This window comes from Labrus bergylta, chromosome 6 (genome assembly GCF_963930695.1).
Source record: "Labrus bergylta chromosome 6, fLabBer1.1, whole genome shotgun sequence".
Taxonomy (NCBI): Eukaryota; Metazoa; Chordata; class Actinopteri; order Labriformes; family Labridae; genus Labrus; species Labrus bergylta.
The window spans coordinates 29,097,169-29,122,248 of NC_089200.1; the positions used below are offsets into that span (position 1 = coordinate 29,097,169).

Below are 25,080 nucleotides of genomic sequence, written 5' to 3' on the forward strand. Positions count from 1 at the left end.
CAATCTCTGCTGATCTGGTTGCATGTATTCATCCTTTAGAGGCCAGTTGGATGTACACCCAAATTCTGAAACAACATCCAACAAGATCATTCTAATGAAATGAACATTCAGTTTACAAGCGACAGATCTGGTTGTCATTACTGCAGTCAACATGCCAACTGCACAATTCTCCAAAACACAAAATCTGTGGCGTTTTGTCTGGTGATAAAACTTCACATTTCAGCCCCAGATGAATCTTTGTAAAAGTTATGCTCTCTAAAAAAATCAAGTTTCATGCTAAAAGTAACAACTGTCTTTGAAAATATCAAAAAAGTAATGAAGAAAGTAAGACAAATGTAGAAAAAGTAGAATCATGACATGTCAAAGAAACTAAGGTTTAGGTGCACTTTGGTGATATCCTATATTTTTCTTATTGACAAGGATAAAACTCCAAATGAATTCATCCTTACACGTGTCGATTCTGTGGCAAAAGGCATATATTGTATAAGTCAAAAACAATGAAAATATTGTTCTTTTCAGAATCAGAATCAGAAATACTTTATTAATCCCAGAGGGAAATTCGGTCATTACAGTTGCTCCTAAATATACAATATAGCAGTAGAAATATAGTAATACAAATATTAATCAAATCGAATAGGAAGGAATAGGAATTAATCAAATAGAATTACCACAAACATGACCTCTGCAGTTTATTTTGAGCTTATTGCACTTAAAATGTTGTCCTGGTCCTGTTCAAAAAGCCAACTCAATAGATTTTCAATGGTGTATCTCTCCGTAGCTGAAAACAGTCCCCTGCAAAGGCACTAACTATTACACTATTAAGTCATTGCCTCACTTTTTGTTTTCGAAATCCCTTTTATTCTTCAAATGAAATTATATTTGTGTAAGCCAAGATTGAGTAAAAACAATTGAAACATCTGTATATTATTTAAATAATGATCTTGAACTGTTTTATCCATGCGTATCATGTGTATCAAACAGATTTGTGGAATTTAATTTGTTTTGGAAGACTTAAGTATCTTTTTAATTATTGAACCAGCTTTAATAATATATACTACCATCATATTTTAATGTTATACACTTTGAGGGGCACTAAAGCTATCCTTTGTGGAGCCTTTTTATCACCTCGAAATTGCACAATATCCATAACCAAAGGGGAAGCAGGCGAGGAGATTTTATTTAATCCTGTCTCTTCCCATTTGGACCCACAGCGCTCTGCCTGGACGGGCCAGATTAAGTGAACAACCTACTAAATTCAAGGCTCACTTGGCAGGAAGCTGCACACTGGGAAACTAACAGCATCAAGGGGGGGGGGGGCATTTGTGGTGCAGATCTTGAGACAGAAATTAAATTTAAGAGAATCAAATGTAATATTTGTGTGTTCTAAACAGTAAATAAATACAGTTTAGATTTAGTACTTGTGACGGGCTCTTTGGGTTACTGAGAAGATACATTTGAAAGTATTCCACATGAAATAAAAAGGAGAATTTGCCGGAATGAATGCCAGTGTGACGGCTCCGTGAATGGATGTTTCTGTATTTTAAATATTGAAGCAAAGTGTCTCTCTGAACAGTGACCATCATTGAGGAGGCGCTGAAAAGAGCCCTTTGTCCCCTCTGAATGCAACAAGGCTTCTTAACTGTCCATTTTCTCTCCTGCTGAAGGCTTTGTGCTTTGTTTACTGGCAGGCGCTGAGAATACTTTGACAGTGTTACAATTCTCCTGAGAGAAAAACATTCAGTATTCAGAGAGAGCCTCACTGAGCTCAGCTCCAAACAGAGAAAAGGAAAGGAACACCACCTCCTCTTACTTATGTCACAGCACAATTCATTTAGAGCTGATCTGAAAATTATTTAAAATGTTTTTTTAAGATTAGCAAAACATTTTTATACAATTAGGGTGTTTAAAATGTCATTACATGTAGAATGTTTCATAGCCTTTAGGGAAAGGAAATTAAAAGAATAAATACAGCCTTAACATAGCCTAATTATTTGAAAACTCCTTATATCACCCTGCTCTGCTAGCTAACAACCAGCTAGTCACTGGCTAATGGACAAATGTTATTATACAATGGGCTGGTAAGCTGGCCACTAGCAAACACACAAATGTTGTTTATTGTGATGGGTAGACAGCTTCTTAACCCTTAAATCATTTAAATTCTATAAGACAGATTTGAAAAAATGTCCCCAAGATCAAGATGACTCACCAAAAATATGGGAAAAATATCAGGAATTTGATCGAAAAAAAACACCTTAAAAAGGGTTCAAATAAAAAAAAGAAAAGGTGGGACATTCAGCAAAACATTAATGGAAACTAAACACTGGCTCAAAAGAAAATTCAAAAAGTATTTGTCATGTAGTCAAGTCTTTTTCATTCACCTCGTGCCTGTATGCTCAACATGAGTGAAGCCAGTTAGCTTATTTTAGCATAAAGACCGAAAACATTGGGAAAAAGTCAGCATGGCTCTCTCCAAATGAAACAAAGTCTTCAAATTAGGTCTGTCAGCATTTACTATTTAACCGCAATTAATAATGGTCTGAAATTAATGCATTAACTTTTTTTATTACGACTGATTACATGCTATTTGGTCCCTTCAGGCGCATTGTGGATAAGCTTCTGCAGTGTCTCCCTGTAGTCACAGTGATGAAACAACGACACTGCTGCATCTTTAAAAGTCTCATTTCACTTTCAAAACTCTCAGGCAGCTCAGCTGACGAGTCAAAAAGTAATTTCCTCATGATTACATCAAACATTTCACTTCAACATCCTGTTAGCTGTTTTCATTTAGTTTTTGATCCTTCACAAGTTTTTTAAATGCAAAATAATGGAATTGCGATTAAAAGTGTGATTAATTGTTATTAACAATTACACTTTTTTTATTTTTAAATTGCCTACAGCCCTCCGTCAAACTCTTCAGATATTTTGTGAATAAACAAACATTATTAGTCTGTTATTGAGCTTGAAAGTTGCATGTAGCTGGATTTTGTTAACCTAAGACAGAAGCACGCTGGCTCTTCCCTCCTTCTCCCAGGGATTTGGGCTAAGCTAACCGGTGCTCGCTGTCAATTCATGTTTACCTTTCACACTTAAGAGTGCTACATGCTTCTAATTTACAGCATTTTAGTTTAAATAAGGAAAAAAAATGCACATCTTGTAAAAATTAGAGCAACAAATACACTTTAAAGGTTGTTATCACCAATATAGTGAAAATAACAAGTTGTAAAAAGATGTTGGACTGTTCCTTTAAATCCTCCTCTACAACATGCAGATTTTCTTCTGTGATCACACATTTTCCACACATCACTGGCCCTTCAGGAGTGTCACTTTGTGTTTGCTGTGTGCATATTGTTACTGTAATTATATTCATGCGTGTGGACACTCACCTCGTACGCCTGTGGGCTGGTCAGACAGCTCGCCAGCGGCCCGCAGTACGCGGGCAGAGTGGAGGTCAGAGGAGGGCCGCTGTGTGTCAGAATGGGCTTCAGGTAACTGAACATTTATTAAGGACAATGACCCAAAAGAGTTGGACAGTTACTTAACCAAGAAGAGCTGCTTGAATATCTTCTCTGTTTAATTTGACATACAGTATGTTAACTATTATGAAAGGTTAAGAAGCTGTAACTCAAACATTTATCAGAGGTAAATAATTCTAATGGTTTATTAACTTTATGAGTCATGGGGAAATGCCATGACTCAATCCGTGTTGATGAAGTCAATTAAAGCAAGAAATCCCTGTTTGATATAATGACAGAACTACAGACTTTACAAACGTTGTATTTTATCACACATCTTTAAATCTGCATTTCTGGGATTTTGGTTAACTGTAAGGTTTCCTTGTTCATTACATAGTTTAAATGCCATTTATACTGTTGGTTGAGTAGTTTCCTTTTGTTTTCTAATACAAGCAAAGATAAGATCAGAGGGCTTAAATGTGGCACAGAGTTAGCTCAGTCGAAGGGTCTTGCCACACCTTTGATGCATGTCATCCTCACTCTCTCTCCTTCAACATTTCTTGTCTCTTAAACCGCCCTATCAAGATGAAACCTGAACGATTCAAAAGTAAGTCTTGAAAAAAGGCATCCAAGTGGATATAAGTTGTTCTTTAGGACCACCAACTGCATCTAATGTCAGCACTTATGTAGTTAAAACACAACGTATTTCAGCTGCCCAAGAGAAACGGAGAAAATCACAACAACTGAGGGCTTATTTTTATGTAAATATAGAGAAACATTTTAAAATCAGCCATCGACTTCTTACATGGGAACTTTTAGGTTGCCAGTTTTCCCGAAAAATCCCCAGTCTAGTTTATCTTATCGCTATCACAAAATCCAGCATTATCTCGCTTTGAATTTGAACAGCTTTGTATGAAACTTGACAGCAGCTTATAGCAGGTTGTAACTCTATTTTGGTCAATCAAAGCCGGAGTGAAATCCCCCATCTGTTACTGCGGGGGGCTTTGGAGTCCCATCGATGGAGGTCGCCATGCTGGAAATGATGTCTCAACCTGATGACAGGCTGAGAGCTGGAGCTGAGGCGGGTTTAAAGCCTCTTGATAAACCGCTACACCGCACCCGCCCGTCAATCAGGTCAGCTAGGCGCCTTATTGTGAATAAAACTTATCTTTCATTAAAATGTAAACTTTTTAAAAGGGGTGTGTATGTGACTTCCTGTGCTTCTGCAGCCAGTCTCAAGCGGACACTCGACAAACTGCAGGATTTTGCACTTTCGCATTCTCTTCATTTTTCCAACCCAGAAGTTGCCGCTCGCTGACAGGTGGCAGAGCGTAATGTAGCTGTTGAAGCTGTTTGATAGGAGGTTTGAGGCTTGTCTCACCCCCTCCTCTTTGCAAGGTTGTTCCACTGCCATGGTTGTGCTTCAAAACATCTCTTTAGAAACCAACCAGGTGACATCACTGAGCTGGCTATGTTTTCAGATCTGTGCAGTCCCCTGCGAGTAAAATCTTTTTGTTATGTCTGGCATTAGTGTAGCAGAGAGTGAACCAGTGAGCTCTTCATCCTCTTTTTTTCTGCCTCTTTTTCTTCATTAGTCAGGCTGTATTGCATTCTTGGAAAAGACCAATACTCTGTTAAGCTGGTCGGGTCACAGCTAGCCGCGAGGACAGAGACAGTCTGCTCCGTGTCAGAGCATGAACGTTTGAACAAAACTCTAACTCAGTTGTCTTAAATCAGCTGTTTGATGCAAAGGTCACAAATAAAGTGACTGAACTCCCCCTGTGTCTGTATGTTTACCTCAACGACGCTCGACCCTGCTCGTTTCAGCTGCGTCTCTCGCACGTGTCACCAGGGAGAAAGTCTCCACTGTAAAACACAGCTGCTCAACTCCAAGCAGCTGCACAGTCAGCCACTCGGGATGCAACTGTTCAGCAGAGGGGGGAAGGAAGGAGGAAACATAAGAAGGGCAGCTAAACAGAGTTACTGAAGTTTGTTTTTGCAGCCTGTCTGAGAAGGGAGAGAAAATATTTTACAGATTCTTTTATGTTATTTTAATCCCATATTCAGGATGATCCAATAAAATAAACTAACTTTGATTGTGAGGGATTATACAGTGAAGAGAAAACAGGCCCTGGATTATCTTACTGACTGGAAAGGAGACCTTTTTTCATCAGAAAGAAATCACAATGCACTAAAAAGACAGCCAAAGGATACTTGTGATCGAAGGTGTACCACAGCCTGAAGAGCCACGCACTCTCCTGTTTGGTCTTACTTTGTCCTTCACCCTGGGGACCATCCTGAAAAAAAAAACAACAACAACAACAATTATTTTTTTTACAAATTACTTCATAAACAGATCTGGATCAAGGCTAACACCAGGCTAAATGTATCCTTTCCATTGATTTGATTTCCTTTTGAGGGGGTAACGGTTCAGTTTGTACCTCAGTTTTTGGGGTCACAGTTTGCTTTTGTGTTCGGTTTAACAGGAAAACTGACAATAGTGCAGGTTACAGTTTGTTCCATCTTGTGTTATGTAGAACTACCTGTGATAGTGTTTGAGTACAGTTTATAGTAAGTATCTGAAAATGATTAATTACAGACATTTTGTTCATTAATTCAACCGTACCACACCTGGCATTAATAAAAATACTTCTTAGTTATAGATCTCAGTTCCCAGCATTTACAGTGCATACTAACATTTTATCATGACGGAGATTATTTTTTATTTCTATTTTCTGCTTTACAAGCCAATCTCAAAAGAAGCCTGCATCAGATTCAAAAAGAGGTATTTATATATTACATTTCTCATGTTCAACATTTGTCTTTGTTTTATTAACAATTAAAAAATGGATTTCAATGGTTTACAATTAATTCAGTGATAATTGATCAATCAGTCTGTTTTTATTTACACAATGTCCAAACTCTTTTTAAAAATTGGGTTGTACATGTTGCAGGTATATTTTATACCACATATTGTAGCTCCCATCACGACAGAGGGATTCAGTGCATATTCATCATCAGAGAATATGACTGGAAACAGAGTTCAAGCATATTGCACACCATAACGAATGCGACTATCCTGCTTCTACTGTCTCACTCAGCAAGTCAGAAGATGTGAAAATAGTTCAGTCTGTCAGGAGAAATGGAGGCTGAATCTGCTGACTGTGACTTCTCTTGCAGAAAATTGCAGAAGTACAACCAGTTAAGCACGGATTTAAGAGAAGGTCCTCACCCCCTGCAAGACCTGGAAGCTGTCGCCACACGGCTGCTGGTCTTGATCCGGATCCACACCAACCCTGAAACAGAGGAAACAGAAAGTATTAACCACTCATGAAATGCAGTTTAACTCAAGTTTGGTTAGAAGCTAATCAGCAGTATTTGTCAGCCTCTTTGATTTTCTGCTTGTCTTTGTATGGTTTGCCTCCACATCCCTCACTAATCATCTCTGCTCTTCTTTCTCTGTGCAGAATTTGATCAGGTTTCATAGACTGTTCACTTTGACACAAAAATAATTTCCCTGTGTCACTTCTGCACCTGCAGGATGTAGATTTGTTCTCTTTATGGCTTTGCTCGTGTATGAAGTAGCCTTAAAAGCCCAAACCTCAAAGTGCTGATTGCCGGAGCTTTCAGCAGCTTCAGAAACGCTACAAATTAACATTCAGCCCCAGAATACACACACAAGCAGAGAGATATCACGCAGTTTGTGTGACTCAAAGAAAAACAGATGAGGGTCTGATGTGTCTGACCCAAAGACCTAAACCACAACTTTTAAAACAAACTTTCCATTCACCAAAAAAGGGAAATCAACCCGTGACAGAGAGACATTTCAGCGTGCAAGAAAAAAAAAAATCATGTGAATGACACAAGCTGCATTTTTACATCTTTCTGTAATTTTAGTCATAGATTGCTCTCTAAAAGGCCCGAGGTCAAATATGACCCATTTTTAGTCAATGAAGCATTCAAAGAAAATTGGGTTAAAGTCATTCCAGTAAAAAAAAAAAAAAAAAAAGCATATGTTTTTTTTTTGTACCCATTAATTACTGTTTTGGTATTAAACCTAAAATAAAATAAACAAACTATCAAAAAAGAGTACAGTCAGCAGCTAGTTAGCTTATTGTAAAGACCGGATGAGAACAGCCTGTCCAAAGCTGACTAATTCACTCTACCAGCAACTGACACAAACTCATTTAAACTGTAATAATGTTTTATGTGCCGGCTCGTTTTTTGGACAGGTGAAGTGGCTGATTGTTTGTTTCCCCGTCTCAATCCTATGGAGTCAGATCAGTCTCAAAATGAATAAATGCACACTGAAGGATTCACAAACACATTTAAGGATTTATTTGTCAATGACTCTTTCGAGTATTGTTTGCAATTAACACAATGTTTGTCCTTCTAGATAATTTCGGACTGTCAGCATCAACTAGGTAATAACAAATAATTAATGTCTGAAATAAATGCATACATATTTTTTAATTCTCATGCTATTTTGTCCCTTTAGGCACACCGTAGATAAGCATCCTCAGTGTCTCCCTGTAGTCACAGTGATGGGAAAGAAGGACACGGCTGCATCTTTGAGAGGTTTTTTTTTTTGTGAAATGAGACATTCAGACAGCTCAGCTGACGAGTCAAAGTAATATATTCACCTCATCAAACATTTATCTTTGTTACTGTTCCTGAGCTGTTTTCAGTTAGTTTTTAAAACGTAACGAGTTCCTTTGTCTGTGGTTAAGTTAATGTCGCATCCTTCGATCTATCAGAAGGTCCTTACAAAATAAAATCAGGGTTGACTTCAAACAGTAAGTACTTTCATCTTAAGATAGTACAAAATTCAAAATAAAAGCCTAACATTTTGTTATTTTAAATGCAAAATAATGGAATTTCAAACAAGCGATTAAAAATGTGAATAACTAATGACTATTGTCTACTGATCTGACTCCAAACTAATCTTTGTGCTAAGATAAGCTAAACATCTGCTGACAGAGACAGACATCAAAGTGGTATTAAATTCTCATCTAACTTTCAGCAAGAACGCAAATAAAATTAGCATTTTACAAATTTCCGATCATTACTCTTCAGTAGTGCAGTACATTTTTCCAGACTTTAGCTGGATTTAAATAATTTCCCCCCTGGTGTCTCTTACCAACAGAGAAGGATTAAACCAAACACGGGCAGATTTTACAGGGGCACTTTTAATTCACATAAGCTCTGGAGTATTTGAGTCTAATCCCTGAGGACAGAGGCCAAAGCAGACATGTGTAACATTTCATGGCTACATCTGAAACTACAATTGACACTGACCGTACAGTGGGAGGTTTAAATGATGAGCACGGTCATCTTTTAGACTTCTCCATGACAGAGGAAATATCCACTCTCAGTGAATCAGTAACTGCAGTTTTTCTCTCCACTTCAGCAGCTTGAGACAGAGCAGTCAGAGAGTAACTGACTGCCTTTAAACACCACTCTTAACTACTCGTTCAGGACCTTCAGGGGTCACATGGAGGTCAAAAATCTGCCAAAACAATAATGTGCAAAGCTTGCTGGTGCAGCATTACAAAGGCTCTCTGAGGAATCTGCCCTGAGATTAAGACACAACTGTTGGGGGCCCCCAAGAGAGAGGAACAGTCTGCATTCCTCTGATAAGAAACAGCAAAGACCCCTCATGCATGTACAAAAACACATACTTAAATGAGGGGGTGTTCACCCCGAGACCTTTAATCCTAATCTTAAACTCCCCCTCCTCCTCTCATTAAACCCAACAAATAAACCATGTGAACCAGCCTGGCTGCAGTGTTTCCTATCCTCTCGGGAATCCAAAAACAGAGTCAAAGATAAAGGAACACTCATGACACCGGCTCTGTTTTCGGTCTCATCTTCCTCTTTTGTGTGAACCTTTCAGATCAGTTCACGTGCGTCTGTCGAGCTTCTTCCTTGAAACACGATGTGTGCATGTGATTTTTTTTTTCTGCACGGCTGTGCAAAGAAAATGGCCGACAGTCCATGGAGACACAACAAAGACACCGTTTTTTCACATCGCCCAGAGAAAGCCTTGATAAAAGCCCTCGGTTATGCAGCAGCGACTCCTCCAAACACAGCTGCTCTGGAGCATGACGCAGGAGTTCCTCTGCTTCAAACACGTTTTTAAAATAAATTATTTCCTCTAAAGAATCAATTATTTATCCCAAACCAAACCAGCTGACCTAGCTTTTTGAAATAATATGTATCATTAGAAGTTTCAAGACCCTTCAAAGGCACTTAATGTTCCCTTAAATCAGAAAAACAGAAGTAAAGAAGGAGAAAAAAAGATTCCCGTCTGATCCAACCACACACTTTCCCAACACCACCTACAGTCGACAGATTTAAGAACAGCACCTGAAGTACTCCCACTTGCCCAGTCGACGTCGCTCTTTCTGCAACGCTTCGGTCTCCCCAACTCTGTCACATCATAAACACAAGGTATAAGGTGGTATGTTTAGCATCTCTGTGGTAAAAATTGATATTTTACCTGTTATACAACAATCACAGTGCAACAGAAACCACTCAAATGTTCCATGTCTTCATGAATCAAAGGGTTCTGGCAGCCTTTCTGTAGTTTCTCACATAGGCTTAAATGAGTGAGAGGATGAGAGGGTTTGTTGCTGCAGTGTTGGTAGAATGAAGGGCGAGACATAAAAGAGAGTTTAATCAGATAACAGCGTCTTTAACACCAAATTGTCGTTAAATCTGATCCTCTGTTTTTAGGGACATGAACTAATCCTCGCACTTGGCACAGAGGCTGAGCAGATGTTCAGGCCTACACATAAACAAATGAATATTTGATATTGTTTATTTATTCTTTTTGACAATCTAATCTCTCGGACTCTGATCGTATCATCACATACATCATTGTAACTGCTTTATGTCATTGTGTTGGTGTGACTGTTCATCGTCGCTCTTCAACTGGTTTCAGCACATGTACATTCAAAATAGTAACACCCCTTTAATCTCTGGTTCATGATAGTTCATCTATTACAGGGATAATAACACTTTTAATTTTAATTTTTATATCAGCTAGATTTTTTTTAACATCTTTCATCACATTGACTCCAAAAGTTAAGTGTTTAAACTTGAACTGAATGTTTCATTTTAACGGCCATCAAACATCTTTAATAACTCTTTGAGCTGCCATGTTTTATGCTTCTTTAAGCATTTTTCAAACACCCATTCAAACAGCAAGTCCAACCTCTTTCCAGAGTGGTGCTTTGGCAGCCACTTCTACAGTATTTAAACTTCTTTTAGCAGCTCCACTTCAGAATCAGAATCAGCGTTTTTGGCCAGTTATGCTCAGACACACACGAGGAATTTGACTTCCTCGGAATTTTACAAAAATTATAACCTTAAAAATCATCAATAAACACAAAATAAGTAAGCCTAATAGGTACGAGACTAAATGAGACAATAGTGCAAGGGTGAGCAGTGTAAAAAAAATGCTTAATAAACATGATAATAGAATATGTAATTATGTAACAGATGGGTTAACTTGAGGTAGAGTGTTTTTACAGTGTGCATAGACTGATATCAGATGAGGAGGATAATAATACAGCATTTACATCATTGAGTTATTGACTATAAAATGGGTTTACATAATCTCATGTCCATCCACAGTGCGTGTTTGGATTCTGGGTTTTTCTGGTATTTCACAGCCACAGTTCTGACACTCTGTGACTGCAGCACTAAGCGTGACAGCCTTTCTGTCTTTTTTCACTCTTTTGTACACGTATTGCATTCGTGTGTGGATTTTTTTTTTTTGCTTCACCTTCTGTTTTTTTAACACTTTCGTTTTAACGACCATTTCCACTTTACGCTTCTTTCAGTATGAATGTTATTCTAAGAATTCCTATTATAACCAACCTCACTTCACTTGTTTTAGTTTTACTGCTTCTCTGTTTTAAACCTTATTTCAGCATGTTTCAATTAATATTTCCGTTTCTATTCTTTATTTAGATGATGCTTGAGAACATTTTACTGATGAACATCTGTTCAGTTACAGAGAGCACACAGGGTCTACAGTGAATGATGTCTGCAGCAGAGATTTAGTTCTAGTATCTTTTATTCTATAGCTAGAAGCTTTCAACTTATATTACAACTTCCTTAACTTTGCTTTGGTTACAACAGATTGCTTTTGATGAATTCTGTTTTACACCAGGACTGTTTCCTTGCCATCTGAAACCCTGGTGGTAAAAAGTCATGAATTCATAATTAAATTAAATTATAAATATTAACATTTTACATATGGAAACAGAACACTTCTTTTAGGCAGAATTTGTAACAAATGATAATTTTAACTTAATTTTTTCCCCCTTGTCACACTACCACCTCACTGCTTATTTCAACTTCCTTTACAAGCTTTCTTATGACTGTAGCTTCAGTTTATTTAATATTTCATCAATCCGAGCACGTCTGTTGTAACTTCTACTCGTTTCACTTATTATCTGAAGTCTTTTTATGATATTTTAGTCTTTTACAGAGTTTCAACTTTTTAAAAACTTCTCTCTTTTAACCGCCATTTTAACTGTTATTACGGCTTCTTTTAGTTTTTATATACTTTCCAGCACTCCCTTTTCAACTATTATTTCAACTTCCTTCCCTTCATTTTGTTTTAAGGCCAACTCAGCTTCTTTCAGCACTAAACATAGTTCATCACTTAGCAACCATTCAGACTTCTTATATAACTTATTTATGGCCAATTCAGTTTATTTCACTATTAGCGGGCATGCAAGCAGACATTTGCAGCTCTTTCAAATGTTTCAGCTGCAAGCAAACATAAATAAACCCCCTTTTTTTTTTTTTTTTGCATATATTTAGGCTGCACAAAATCTAAATTTTTCTACCAAACCACTTTTCCTCAACATTTTTAAGGCCACAAAACCTTTAAATAATCTCTGCAAACGTAACCATAGTTACTACAAATGCATACAAAATGTTCCATTGCAGTGATGGATTAGCAGCTCTTCTCTGACCCAGCTGGAGCACATTGGGTCTCTTTCTCTCTCGATAGCTGCTCTGCCGGAGCTCCGTGATAATCTGCACGCCTACGTGCTTCCAAACTATCCATCAAAAACCTAATAACAGAAAGCAGCAGCATCTCTTCTCACACCAGACGTTTTCTATCCCAGCAACAGTCCTCCATCACAAGCTGCTCATCTGCCTGCTTCTCTGTCACTATTTGTCATAAATGACATCTTTGAAATGTCTTATACCTAGTAATACATAAAGTACAAAATATGAATTATAAGCTGGATATAGTCTATACAACCATCAAGTCAAGCTTTCCACAATTTTTTTTTTAAAAAGTGCACATTTCAGCACAGAGGATGACCAGAAACACGTCTGATATCCACCATTTGAACTAGTTACTGGGGGGGATTTTGGCAGCGCTCTATACCTCGACCAAACACAATGGTTCCTGCTCGTTCTGAGGAGGCATTACTCATTAAACAGAGCCGGTTCACTCAGGCTGCGAATGCTGTTGTCACACAAATCATCAGCCCATAATCCGCTTTGTCGTGGCAAATAAGCTTCTTGTGCAACAAAATGTCACAAAAAACAGAGAGGATGGTTTGCGAGTACACAGAAAGCCATGAATGCAAAGCGTCCCAGCAGCAGTCACTACAGGATGTGAAAGCTTGCAGCCTGATACCATGATGTTCCAATAAATAACTCAGGAATAAGCTTGAATTTAAATGTTTGATATCAGTCAAGAACCTTTAAAACATTGAAAAAGCAGGATTCCTTCTAAAAAAATTATTAAAAAATTATTTTTAAATCTTAAAACTGATCTGAAAATGTAAAGTATTGTAGGAGGGAGCTCTAGCCCCACCTCTTGGACAATAACGTCAGGCAGATCAATAAATGCTTATCATGTGGACTGAAAAGTAACAATATGTCCAAGAGAAAATTATACAACTTGTACAAAAACAGAGCAACCATCGCTCTCCTATACAAAGATTAGACAGCAGTAGGCTAAACACAGAAGCCGTACTTTTGTTCATGAACAATGAACAATAATTTACTGTTATTGAAGATAATGTAAAAAGGCAGCAGACTGTCCTTTCAGCGTCTTTTCATATTAACTTTGTTTAACATAAACATGTTTAACATTGTTATAAAGCTAAAGCCTAAATATATCTGTTTTGCTAGTTGTTGTCCATATCTATATTGAATTCTGAATCATATTGGATTCATTTAAAATAAGACACAAGTCATGGTTTAGTTTAACTGTAAAACTATTAAAAACTGAGTCGTGTTCATTGCTATATGTGCTTAGACGGTACCGTAGCATTATCTTAAGCAGGAGATTAGCAGTGTTTTTTTCTCCTTTAAAATGGGATTAAGGTTTTGCTTTATGTTGTTATGTTTACCTCATACTAGTACCAGAATCACTTGGAAAAGACCACTGCAATAAAAATCAATAAAACTATATGTAAATTTAGTTGGAGCTAGCTACGGCTAGCTTTTGCTAACTCGCTAGCTAGTTTACACAACTCTGGCTTTAGCTGCTTGTTGGTAGACTTATAAGAGAAATTATAAACTTTGATCGTTTAATATTTCTTGTCTCGAAATTCATTTCTAGAAGTCAGATTTTGAAAAGTAATTTCTGTTTTAAATGTTTTAATCCGAGTCTTTTTCGCTTTGTTTACAGAGAAAAGCTTTGCACTTTTAAAACCTTATCTTACTTTGGATAATTTGATGTTAATTCATAAAATACTTAATATTTTGCCCAGAAGTCAGACCTATCATCCTGTCCTCCAATCACCTCACGATTTTGACTATTTGATAGAATTGTTCTAAAGCTTCTGTAGGTATATTTTTACAAGCATATAAAAAGATAGTTAGTTTTATACATAACAAAAATGAACTGTCACCTGATGTGCAGCCAGGACAGCATGGGTGTGGTCCCTCCACCGAACACCCAGACAGTGAAGAAGACGATGAGCAGCGTGGTGGTGAACATCATCTGGCGTGCGTAGGTTGCTGTGTCCCTGATGGCTAAAGCAAATGCCATCGCTCCACGCAGACCTGCAGAGGAGGCAGAATAATAACAATAATCAGCAATGTGTTAGAGAAAATAACACCTGTTTACAGACCTTAATAACATTTCTATACCTGCAAACATCATCATGTGCTGGAAGTTTCCCTTGATCTTGTGTCTTCTGCCCAGGTTGAGGAGGAAGGACAGCGGGTAGATGTTGAAAGCTCTTCCGATGAATATTGCAGTCTGATAGGCAGGTTAAGGTGTGTTTGGCTGAACAATTCAAATCTGAAGATACTCAGATAGCAGGGTGATCTGACTAACATGTAAGCAAAACAAAAATAAACATTAGAAGATCAATTTTTCTCTTTCTGGATGTAAATTTGCACAAAAAGCTCCAACAAAAAGTCTCGACTTTGGGCTCAAGGGCTTGGATCAAATAAGGGCTGTAACTTAAGATAAAACTGCAGCCCAGTCTTCAAATCATTATCAGACCTTATACTACTGCTTCAGGCAAATCTTAATATTATGGAAACATAAAAATGCATTCCTGCAGTGCCTCAAAAGGATACAAAAGCCCCGATGATGAAAATGGGGCTGAAAACGTGATTCTGGAAGGTGAACAGAGCCAGACCCATGTAGGAGAAGATGAAATTCTCTGCCAGGAAGTGGAGGACCTCAAAGAGCTGCATGGAAATATAACATTCATGAGGGAATTCAATTTAGAGATGCATGAATACAAAGTAAACGCCTTCAAATGTTCAGGTTCAGTGAGGGAATTTCACAGAAGGTTTTCCACACTGTGCTGCTTAAAGAAAAAAAAAAACCTCTTCATCTGTTCCCTCTGAATCAAGAAGAGCCTTGAGAGTCGTTTCTTCTTTTTTCTCAGGCTGCAGGAATAATTAAATAACAGACTGGATCTGGTTCTTGCATTAAACGGGAGGCACAAAACAAAGACAAGCACGGCCTGGTTCAGAATATAGCGATTAAAAATTCATGCTTAATCTAAAGCAGCGTTTCTCAAATAAGCGTTCATGTACCTAAAGGAATATTTTAAAGAACTAAATGATGTACATGATATTCTTTTAAATGTTAGTGGATTTTTTTTTCAGTGGTTTAGGATTAATCCCTTAGGATTGTTGAAGTCTTCAAAATATATTCTTTTTTTTTGCTTGTTCTTAAACAGATTTCCCTCTTCTACAATTCTACAATGAATTTAGCAGATTTTATCCATCAGAGAGTAAGTACAACACAAGGAAGGATCTAGAAATGAGGAAACAAAGGCAGGAAGTGCAAACGAACAGCCTTAAGTCTGATTGGACACGGATGCTGACAGGCAGAGCACAACATCGACCGCTGCTGTTGAGATTCTTCTGATTCTTTGTCATCATTCGTAAATGTTTTAGCACTTTAGGTAAATGGCAAAGAACATTTGTCTATGATTTAAACAACAATGAATCTTTATCTTATCTTTATGTGTCTTTTCAATCGAACAGGTTTGAAGAACAGAGGCAAACCTGTTCATACAGAACAGTCCATCTTACTATCTTCTAAAGTCTTGCTAAAGGCAAATTAAAAAAACATTGTCATGTGAGCCGACAGACAGAAGAAGCCTTATGTCATCTCTTTGCAGTGTTTTTTTAGATCCTGCATCCCGCCTCTTTATACATACTGTATAATGTTGAGTATGTTATTTCGGCATACCTCAATCATTTATTTTTTCACTTGACTAAATATAAAGTTTTTACTTCAAATATTTGGTTTAAGGATTATGTTCTCCAACTGCGACATCCCCCTGCCGTGTTAAAGATGAACACCTGATGGTTTAAAGTCTGTTGTTTAGTTAATCAGAAACAGATGGTGCAGTATTGTGTTGTACCAACTTGTAGTTTTTTTCCATTTCTTTGGCACTGCTCAGAGGGCAAACAAAAGTATTTCCAAAAGGTGTTAATTATTGGAAAGAAAGTTTGAGACCCACTGATCAAAGTGCAGGACTGTAACCTTGCAGTTGTATTTTCCATTTGCAGCTTTCTTTGAAACCGGAGCGTGCCAAGAGTCTTAAGAGCGCTGATCCAGAAGGTGTCAAGCTGCGTGCTGCCGAGGTGTTAATCTGTACCCTCTCCTTATGACCGAACCCCTTCAGAGGAACTAAACAGACACGTCAGGAGGGATGTCCTCAGAGAACCCTGATTAAGGTCACAGCGGGCTAACACTGATCCTTCTGGCACTAGGTTTAGACTTCGAGGGAGGTCAAAGCAGCGCAAAATAAAAATTGGGAGATTTCATTTCATGTACATAAAGTGGTTCAATGCTACCTGTTTGGTACGTTTGTTGGACTCTTCAGAGAGGTTGTTGTACGTGTAGTGAGCCTGTGTGATGCCACAGAACAGCACGGCCACAACACCTGCAGAGGTCACAAACATGAAACAAATGACCACACATTTTGAAGCTCTAAAACAATGGCAAACAAATAAAGTGAAATAAGCAGAGTGGGCTGAGTGATTTGGCAAAGCAATTATCAGAACATCCGAAACAAAGATTAGCTTTTTCCCCCTGATTGCCTTTGATGCTACTGTGCATCAAATTATCAGTTCATTTCATCTGCTGCACATCTGCTGCATAATCTGCATCTTAATCCCCCCCCCATCATATTTCATTTGATAACAGACGGACTGAGCTCTCTGAGATGGGTTTAGCAGCACTTACTTTAAACAGCTCATTAATAAGTTAGTCAGCATAATCAAAAAGGCGAGGCAGTTATACAAAATATAATCTGTATGTAGACGTTCGACATGTTACAAATACAGGTTTTTTATGAATCTTTTTATTCCCCACCGGTCGGCTCAGGTTACAAGAAGAACTACTTTGAAACCAGGATATTTTAAAAAGCCAATCATAAATTTGGGGCACGGAGTCTAAAAAAGAGGCCCATTAAGAGAGTCTAATTAAAGATGTAATCAAGTTGCATTATGGGAAATGTAGGCTACAGTGATTTTGTAGCTTTATCCACAGCAAGGACGCCCTCTGCTGCTTTAACGAGATCATTCTTTTTTTAAACTTTGTCTCTGTGAGGATGGTTGCACAACATGAGAGTTTTAAAGTACTATAACCTCCTCGGACTGAAACATGCTTTAACAGTATCATGAGATACAGTATGAATCAATAATTATCAACATAATCAATTATAATAAACATTTAAAGAAGAAAAAGAACAAATGTTTTCTTAGCCGTTTACAAATAATGTCTTAAAACGGCAGAAATCAAATGTATATGGTGCGAGTCAAACAGTTGATTTTCAAACAATGGTTTATTGTGCCACCTTTTATCAAGCTGCAACCCTGATATTACTCTATCATATTTATAATTTGTATTAAATATCATTGGTGTTGCTTTTAAATACCCGTAATGAGGAAAACAAAAACAAATAATTAATCAGAATAAATGTGATGTGCATACTGTTCATAATGACAGGAAGTGTGGTACATTAACTAATATTAAAGAATCTGTATTAGCTTCAGCTAAAGCTTTTTGCCAAATGTTTATTGTAAATACAAAATAAATAATGATTTTTTTAATTCATAAATTTGCAACAATTTCTGAGAGTGGCTGATAACTTGAGCTTCTTCTGACTGCATTAAATGGTGTGAAAGCGAGTTAATGTACACATGCTGCGTTTAATATATTGTTTTATAAAATAATGTTCAGTTTTCTATTTTCTTATATTAAATCAAACTCATGTTTACTGTGAATGCTCACATTGTGATAACAATACATTGCAGTTTATTGTGCAGCCCTAATTTAAATGTCACATTAAATCATTTAAGACAGAACAATCAAAGCTAAACGTAACCCGGTCCTTAAAGGTTTGTAGAATGGTTTTTAAACGTCCTCTTTAAATGAGTTTTCTGCCCTTTGTCATGAAGCTTTCAATATCTTCTGTGAAGCCCTTTGAATTGCCTTGTTGCTGAAATGTGCTAAATTAATAAACTTTCCTCGCCTTGCATTAAAAAGAGAGGGCAAATATGAATAAATAAAAAGTACAAAGAGTTTGGATAGAGTAATATTTAAGACTTTAAGTAATCATTTCTCACTGTGAGTTTCCTCTAAATCCAAGTCATAAAAGCGTCATTTATTAGGCAGAGAGAATTCAAAAGATGCTGAGCGTGCATACTTCTTTAACCGTCCTAACCACAGCTGTCTGGTGCCTATTTCCTAAATGTAAAACCCCGTCCTTCCTCCTGACAGCTCACCTGTGAACCCGCAGGCCTCGGCCATCAAGAAGGTGCTCCAGGACATGAGGAAGAAGAGCGCCGTCTCCAGCAGCGGGAAACAGTGCAGCTTGGTGAACTTTGTGACGTGAGACTCCAGTTAAAGACACAAAACAGTTTTGGATCTTAAACAAATTACACCTATAACACATCATCATTTTAAAAAAAAACTAACTGAAAGCAAATCTGAATCTTAGACTTTATATTTGTATTTTGCATTTCAAAGCAGATTTTTAGAGGAAGGATATGAGCGCTGTGACGACTCCTGTAGCTGCACCCATCACAAAGGAGCCACTGAAAATACCCAGAAACACCCCCACGGACTTGAAAAAAGCTGCGGCATCAAACATGTGAGTGTTCGCTCCGCTGGGCTGGTACGCAACAATAGACCTGAAATATGAAAAGAAATGCATTTACATTTTCATAAATTTACCAATTACTCAACTTTGTTTAGGATTGATTCATCTCCTTATAAAACACACTGTTAGGCTCTCTTTTGTCTGTGTTTTGATGATATTCTTTTCTTACATATAGAGGAAAAAAAAACTTGTATCAACTTGTGTAACAGACTTCGTCCACTAGAGGGAGTCAGAGAGCCATCTGTCTGTCAGGAGGCGCAGTGATGCTCTGTCTCTCACCTCACTGTTGAATTTCAGCATCAGGAGGGAAAACCCCGCAGAACCAACATAATATATATTCACAGTTTCAGTCCCTTTTCAGAGGAGGTGTAGTGTTAGAGACAAAGCAGAAGTCTGTCTTACGAGGAGAGCACGATGGCCACAGCATCGTTCATCACGCTCTCTCCAAACAGCAGAGCGTACAGATCCCCGTCTGCGTGGAGCTCATTGAAGATGGCCAACACCGTCACTGTAAACATTTGATTTAAAAAAAACAGTCAAGAAACAGATTTATTGATATTTTTACATAAAATTCTTCATTTAAATCAACAATCTGCTTTGGTAGACGTATTTAACATTTAACCAGCATTAATAGTAACTAAATCAAAAACAACTTTAATACTTGTTTGATTTCAATGTCTGCAAATCCATCATGTGACCTTGTTGTACAGCTATCATTCTTTATCTATTTTTACTGTCTCTTTAAGGCCCCCCTCCCAACATGCCCACTTTCTCCTGATTGGCTGGAAGCCTTCGGGGAGGGGGGGGCAGAACGCTGCCAAGGGAGGGCTGCTCTCTAGTGCTGGGAGAAGAGAGCCTTTGTAAGAGGGCTGCTTGAGTAAAGGCTTGAAGCTGTCTCGGGAAATTCTCGGTTTCATATTGGGAAACTATGGCGTGATTTAGAAAAAGAAACATAGAAAAATAACTGAGTCTGCACACCAGAAGCTGCTCCAATTAAACTGAATTTAATGGAATATCACCTGTAATGTTTCGGGCCCTCGCCCATCAACAGACATGTCTGTGATATTCCATTAAATTCAGTTTAATTGGAGCAGCTTCTGGTGTACGGACTCTGTACTTTTTCTATGTTTGGATGATTTTTGTCTAGCAGCCAGTACTTAAACTTTACAGGATGTGCGTGTCATATTTGTGTGATTTGAGCAGCAAGCTTCCCCCTCTGCAGATTTAACCTCAGATTACACCAACAGACATTTACCTCATGATCTAAAACTTCACCCACGTTTATTGTCACACTATATGTGAGTTTTTAATTGGGGATCACTCAGTCTGATCATCTGTTTATATTCCATGTATTACCCTAGTCAGCACGTGTTTGTGTCGTACCTGGGTCTGTAGCAGAGATAATAGCTCCAAAAAACAGACAGTCTGTGTAGTAAAACTTGTCCGTCAGCTGTCCGACCACCTGCATCAGTTTGACCACACCGTACATCAGGTTCCTGAAGACAAAACATACAGGTGATTAAAGGCTACAGGTCAAAGAGCAGGTAGACCTTGATCACATCTGCAGGATTGAATCCTAAAGTTCCTCATGCGTCTGACATTTCATAAAAACTCACCCGATAACAAAACAGGAGATGGCAGTGCCAAGAAAAGCATAGGTTATGATGGAGCCCAGATTCCTGAAGAAATGTCTCTGCAACAAGACAAAATAAAAAGAATGAGATGAGACGAGAAAAGGAGAAAACACTACAGTCATTTACCTATTAACACATGTTTACATTACTTTAAATGCACCAAGTGCAAAATCAGCTTCAGAATGAATCCTCAGAAAATGTTTATTTTTTTACACTGAGCATGTTTTTTAGATTTTGGCTCATCATTCTTCTTTCTCCTCCATTTAATAATGACATAATATTTCAATATCCTTAGTAACTATAACATTTTACTCAAAACTTTCACAGATGTTTGCCTTGTTTTTACAGTTATAAAATGATCTTGCCATCTTATCCAGAAAAATAAAAATGACAGGATCAACACCAGAGCACAAACCAGTGGAGACTGATACACTGAGGAATTGATCTGAATCTAGTCAAAAAGTGGAGTCTATAGAAGCACACGTTACTGGAGCAAATGACCAGCACATATCCAGACTGTGACAACATCACCTTAAAAAGAAAACTCATGAAAAACAAACCAGTCAAGTACTGATGTTTAATATCTGTCTCCTCTTCTGGTCCCCAATTCGGGGGGCTTCTCAATCATACTGCATTTGAGCTAATCGTACATGCATCTCTTATTTCTACCGCAGAAACTTTAATTGATTGCCTGAGCTTTTATTTACCTTGTAGTCTATGACATGACCCTGCCTTTATTATTTATTCATCACGAGACAGGCCTTTCATTATTTCCAAAGAAAAACTTGTACACATTAAAGATGGGAAAGACTATATCATTTATCTTGAATATCAACTCTGCACACAGTTAGTATATCCAGAAACAAACTTTAAACTCACTAATTTGACCTGGCTTTTTAAAACAATGTGCAAACCTGCAGCACAGCTGGTACGCATACCAGCATCATTACGTCTTTCCTGGACAGATGTTGAAGTATTGTGTCTCTCTGCTTTTTCTCCATATATTTAATCCGCTAACTAATCAACACTAAATGCATTGAGAGCTGCCTTCATTTGTCAGAACATGAAGCTACAGCAGGTTAGTAACACAGACTGAAATTAGGATGAGCTTTTTATTTTAAGTTTTACAGTATAAAACAAATGCATCCATTTTGTTTGTAAAAGAGTGTGTGAGTTCTCCTGTAGTCTGTCCTGTGAGGGGTTCTGTGTTATGTGATTTGTGGTAGTACCTGCCTGAGGATTTAATTTAGAGTTTGTGCCAATTTGGCATATTTACATTGAAGCCTACTGTTGATACGTCGATCAATGTGCACTATCCTAATTAAACAAATTCAACAAATAACCCGCAGGGTCGATCCCTCTGAAACTTAGAATCATCTACAGACTTCACTGATTGTAATGTGTAAAGAAAGGTACTTCCAATCCATTTGAATGAACAACTTCTTTCATGTTCTAATTATTTTGATACGTAGTCAGTTGAAGCAAAACTTCCCTGAGTTTAAGTTGTTTATTTCCCTCAACAGATCATCAGCTTTAAGTGAAGGACTCGGTGAGTTATCTGCAATCTACAAAGATTTAAGTGTCTTACAGGAGGAAACGATTCAGGTCAGTCGAGGCTGCGTCTGAGTGAGTAACTTGTTAAACAGGACCAAAGACATAAACACACATTCCTCTGTTTGACAGGTTGTAAAAACACAACAGCAAACAGAAGAGCTTCTCTGGATCACTTCCACCGAGCTGATCTTCTTCAAAACCGTCTGTGAAACAACAAAATGCTGATTCAGATTTCTAAAGGAAACAGACTTTTCCTCAGCGCCTGTCAGGAGTGACTTTTGTGAAATCGAAACATAAAAAAATAATTAAACAGAAAGGGGGGGAAAGCTTGTTTAGTTTAAGATATACAGACAGAGTTTCTGTAAGATGACTAACAGATGATTAGACAAACATTTACACAGGCCTGTGTGTTTTACTACAACGATCAAAAGCAGACGAACAACTAAACAACCCAACAAGCACAAAACAGAGCGCTGCATCTTTTTTTCTTTCTCCCTCGAAGCTGTCAACACTGAGCTTCATATAAAATCTCCCTGAAACAGATTATTATAGAAAACAATCTCTCTACAAAAACAGACTTAGACGACCTGCTTCCCGTTTCCTGAGGCCTGATGTTTGACTCAGCAAATTCCAACTCGAATGAAACTTTAACCAGAAAAACAAAACGACCCGTCAGTACAAAGCTTCAATATGTCAGAGAGATTTAAACGACCAGCTCCAGGCATCTTGTTCTCGTAAAAAACTGAGAGCTAATAGTTGGCACTGATTAAATTGATCAGACAAAAAGGAAAGGGGCTTCAGATTTGGATTTTTCTGTTTCTACATGTTTTGTTTTCGACGTCTTCTGTCACTTGTATTGTGTTGTTATGCTCTCAGTGCAAGGCAAAGTCCCCCAGGGGCAATAAAGGATTCACTCACTCATTTTATTGAAGTTTTATAAACTCATTTGTTAACCTGTAATAGCAGATATTATCCACTGCATGCAGCCCTGCAGTAAATAGAATATATTTATAAAAAGACATGTCCAAAAGGCTTCAAAATGGAAAAGCATTTTATCAGATTTAGTAAGCCGGCTTTACTAAATCTGTGAGAAAAGAACAATCAGACTGCTCAGTATGCAGGTTAAATATGGTCCACAGAGAGATCACATTGCCCACATTTTGAGATTTCACTTTTTTAATTATCATAGTGTAAAGAAGCTGTTTTTAAAAAAGTACTGTGTTAGTACACTTAGTGTTCGTAATCACAGGGTAACTCTTGATATGATGATGTCGATGTTTATGAAATATTTATAAATATAAGAATCATTTTGTATGTCAAAGCTTAACCTTAAATCCTCCTGAACTTAACAAAATAAAAGTCTTTATTTACTGTGAAGAGAATGAACTCGTCATGATACATTATGATTTGATGTTTTATGATATGCGATATGAAACACAATAGGATACACGATACGACATATAATACTCGATACGTGATAGGATATGCTAACCCATATGATATGATACGCATCGCAATATGATACACAATAAAAGAGGATGTGATACAATAAGAAATACACAATAGGATATGTGAGCCAATATATGACACAGTAGATGGTACACAATTCATGACACGATATGAGGGCCACAATAACATACAGATATAAGCGCCAGTGGTAGAGCGGTTGATTTGGGGCCCCATGTACAGATGCTGTATGCATCAAAGCGGGCAGAGGGGTTCGAATCCGACCTGTGGCTCCTTTACCGCATGTCATCCCCTACCCTCTCTCTCTCTCCCCAGCTTCAGACTCTATCCACTGTCCTATCAATCCAATAAAGGCCCAATAATAGATCTTTATAACGAAGAAGATCAATAACCAAACAAAAAAAAAATCAATGGAAGAAAATGAAACCTGAGCAACAATATTGACTGTCACAATCAGCACAAAGCAAACAATGCATGTTGGAAAAGGAGTGAAGGATGAATATGTCGATTCTAGAGACAAATGAAAGGATAAAGAATAATGTCAAACAAGCTATCACAGTCTTTCCCTCTGCTCTGTTCCTTTTCAAAATGTTTCATTTGAACAATTTCTGAAACAGAATTGAGTTTGAACTCTGCTTGAGTTCAATCATCAAACTTTACCACTGATCCATCCCACACATTGTCATTCACTTGTCACTTGGTGTGTAAGCCTGCAGAGCTTTTAAGGTTAAGGCTTCCCCTTGAATTATAACCCCCTTTTATGTTTGATATGAGTTAGAAGTCATTCATTTAATGTCAAATCCACCAGCTCCATACAATTTAAGACATTCATTTTGTGTGGTTTTTTTTTTCATTTTGTGTGTTTTTGTTAAAATGGTTGCACTGGAGATACAAGGTGTTGCCATGATAGCATTTACATATATTACACACAAGTGTAGGTAGTGAAAAAGTTCCTACATTACTTCTTGATACCACATGTTTTCAAAAGATACAATCTTGGTAAATTTAATGATGGAATATTATCCAAAAGTACAAACACCTTTAAAAACACTTCACATCTTCACTCATGTTTTAAAGCCAAAGCTGCTGCAAGGAGTGGGGAGTGGACTTGTATTTTTGTTGCCATGGTATGAAAAAGAAATCGATATGGTTTCATTTTTACTTGAATCGTTTTTTTTTTTTTTAAAGTTCTAAACTCTGGTATCGTGACAACTCTTATACACACGACGTCTAGCTGATAAATGTTTTTAAAATGTCATGTTGGAGAACCTCAGCCCCTTCACTTTAACTCCTGTTCAGATGCTTTTAAGCATCACTTGTTTCTCTTTTACATCCTCC

The 25,080-nt window shown here is 37.6% G+C and overlaps 1 protein-coding gene across 1 annotated transcript in view; it reads right to left on the bottom strand.

Moving 5' to 3' along the window:
* slc9a7 (solute carrier family 9 member 7) overlaps positions 1-25,080 on the bottom strand; it is a 37,944-nt gene that overhangs the window by 5,208 nt on the left and 7,656 nt on the right. The window contains exons 4-15 of the mRNA XM_020631844.2: positions 20,704-20,780; positions 20,471-20,583; positions 19,490-19,595; positions 18,977-19,118; positions 18,711-18,816; positions 16,776-16,864; positions 15,033-15,146; positions 14,595-14,706; positions 14,354-14,507; positions 6,685-6,748; positions 5,667-5,749; positions 3,384-3,489 (exon numbers count right to left, since the gene is read on the bottom strand). Of these exons, the coding sequence (XP_020487500.1) occupies positions 3,384-3,489; positions 5,667-5,749; positions 6,685-6,748; positions 14,354-14,507; positions 14,595-14,706; positions 15,033-15,146; positions 16,776-16,864; positions 18,711-18,816; positions 18,977-19,118; positions 19,490-19,595; positions 20,471-20,583; positions 20,704-20,780 (1,266 nt within the window). The remainder of the gene's footprint in view (positions 1-3,383; positions 3,490-5,666; positions 5,750-6,684; positions 6,749-14,353; positions 14,508-14,594; positions 14,707-15,032; positions 15,147-16,775; positions 16,865-18,710; positions 18,817-18,976; positions 19,119-19,489; positions 19,596-20,470; positions 20,584-20,703; positions 20,781-25,080) is intronic.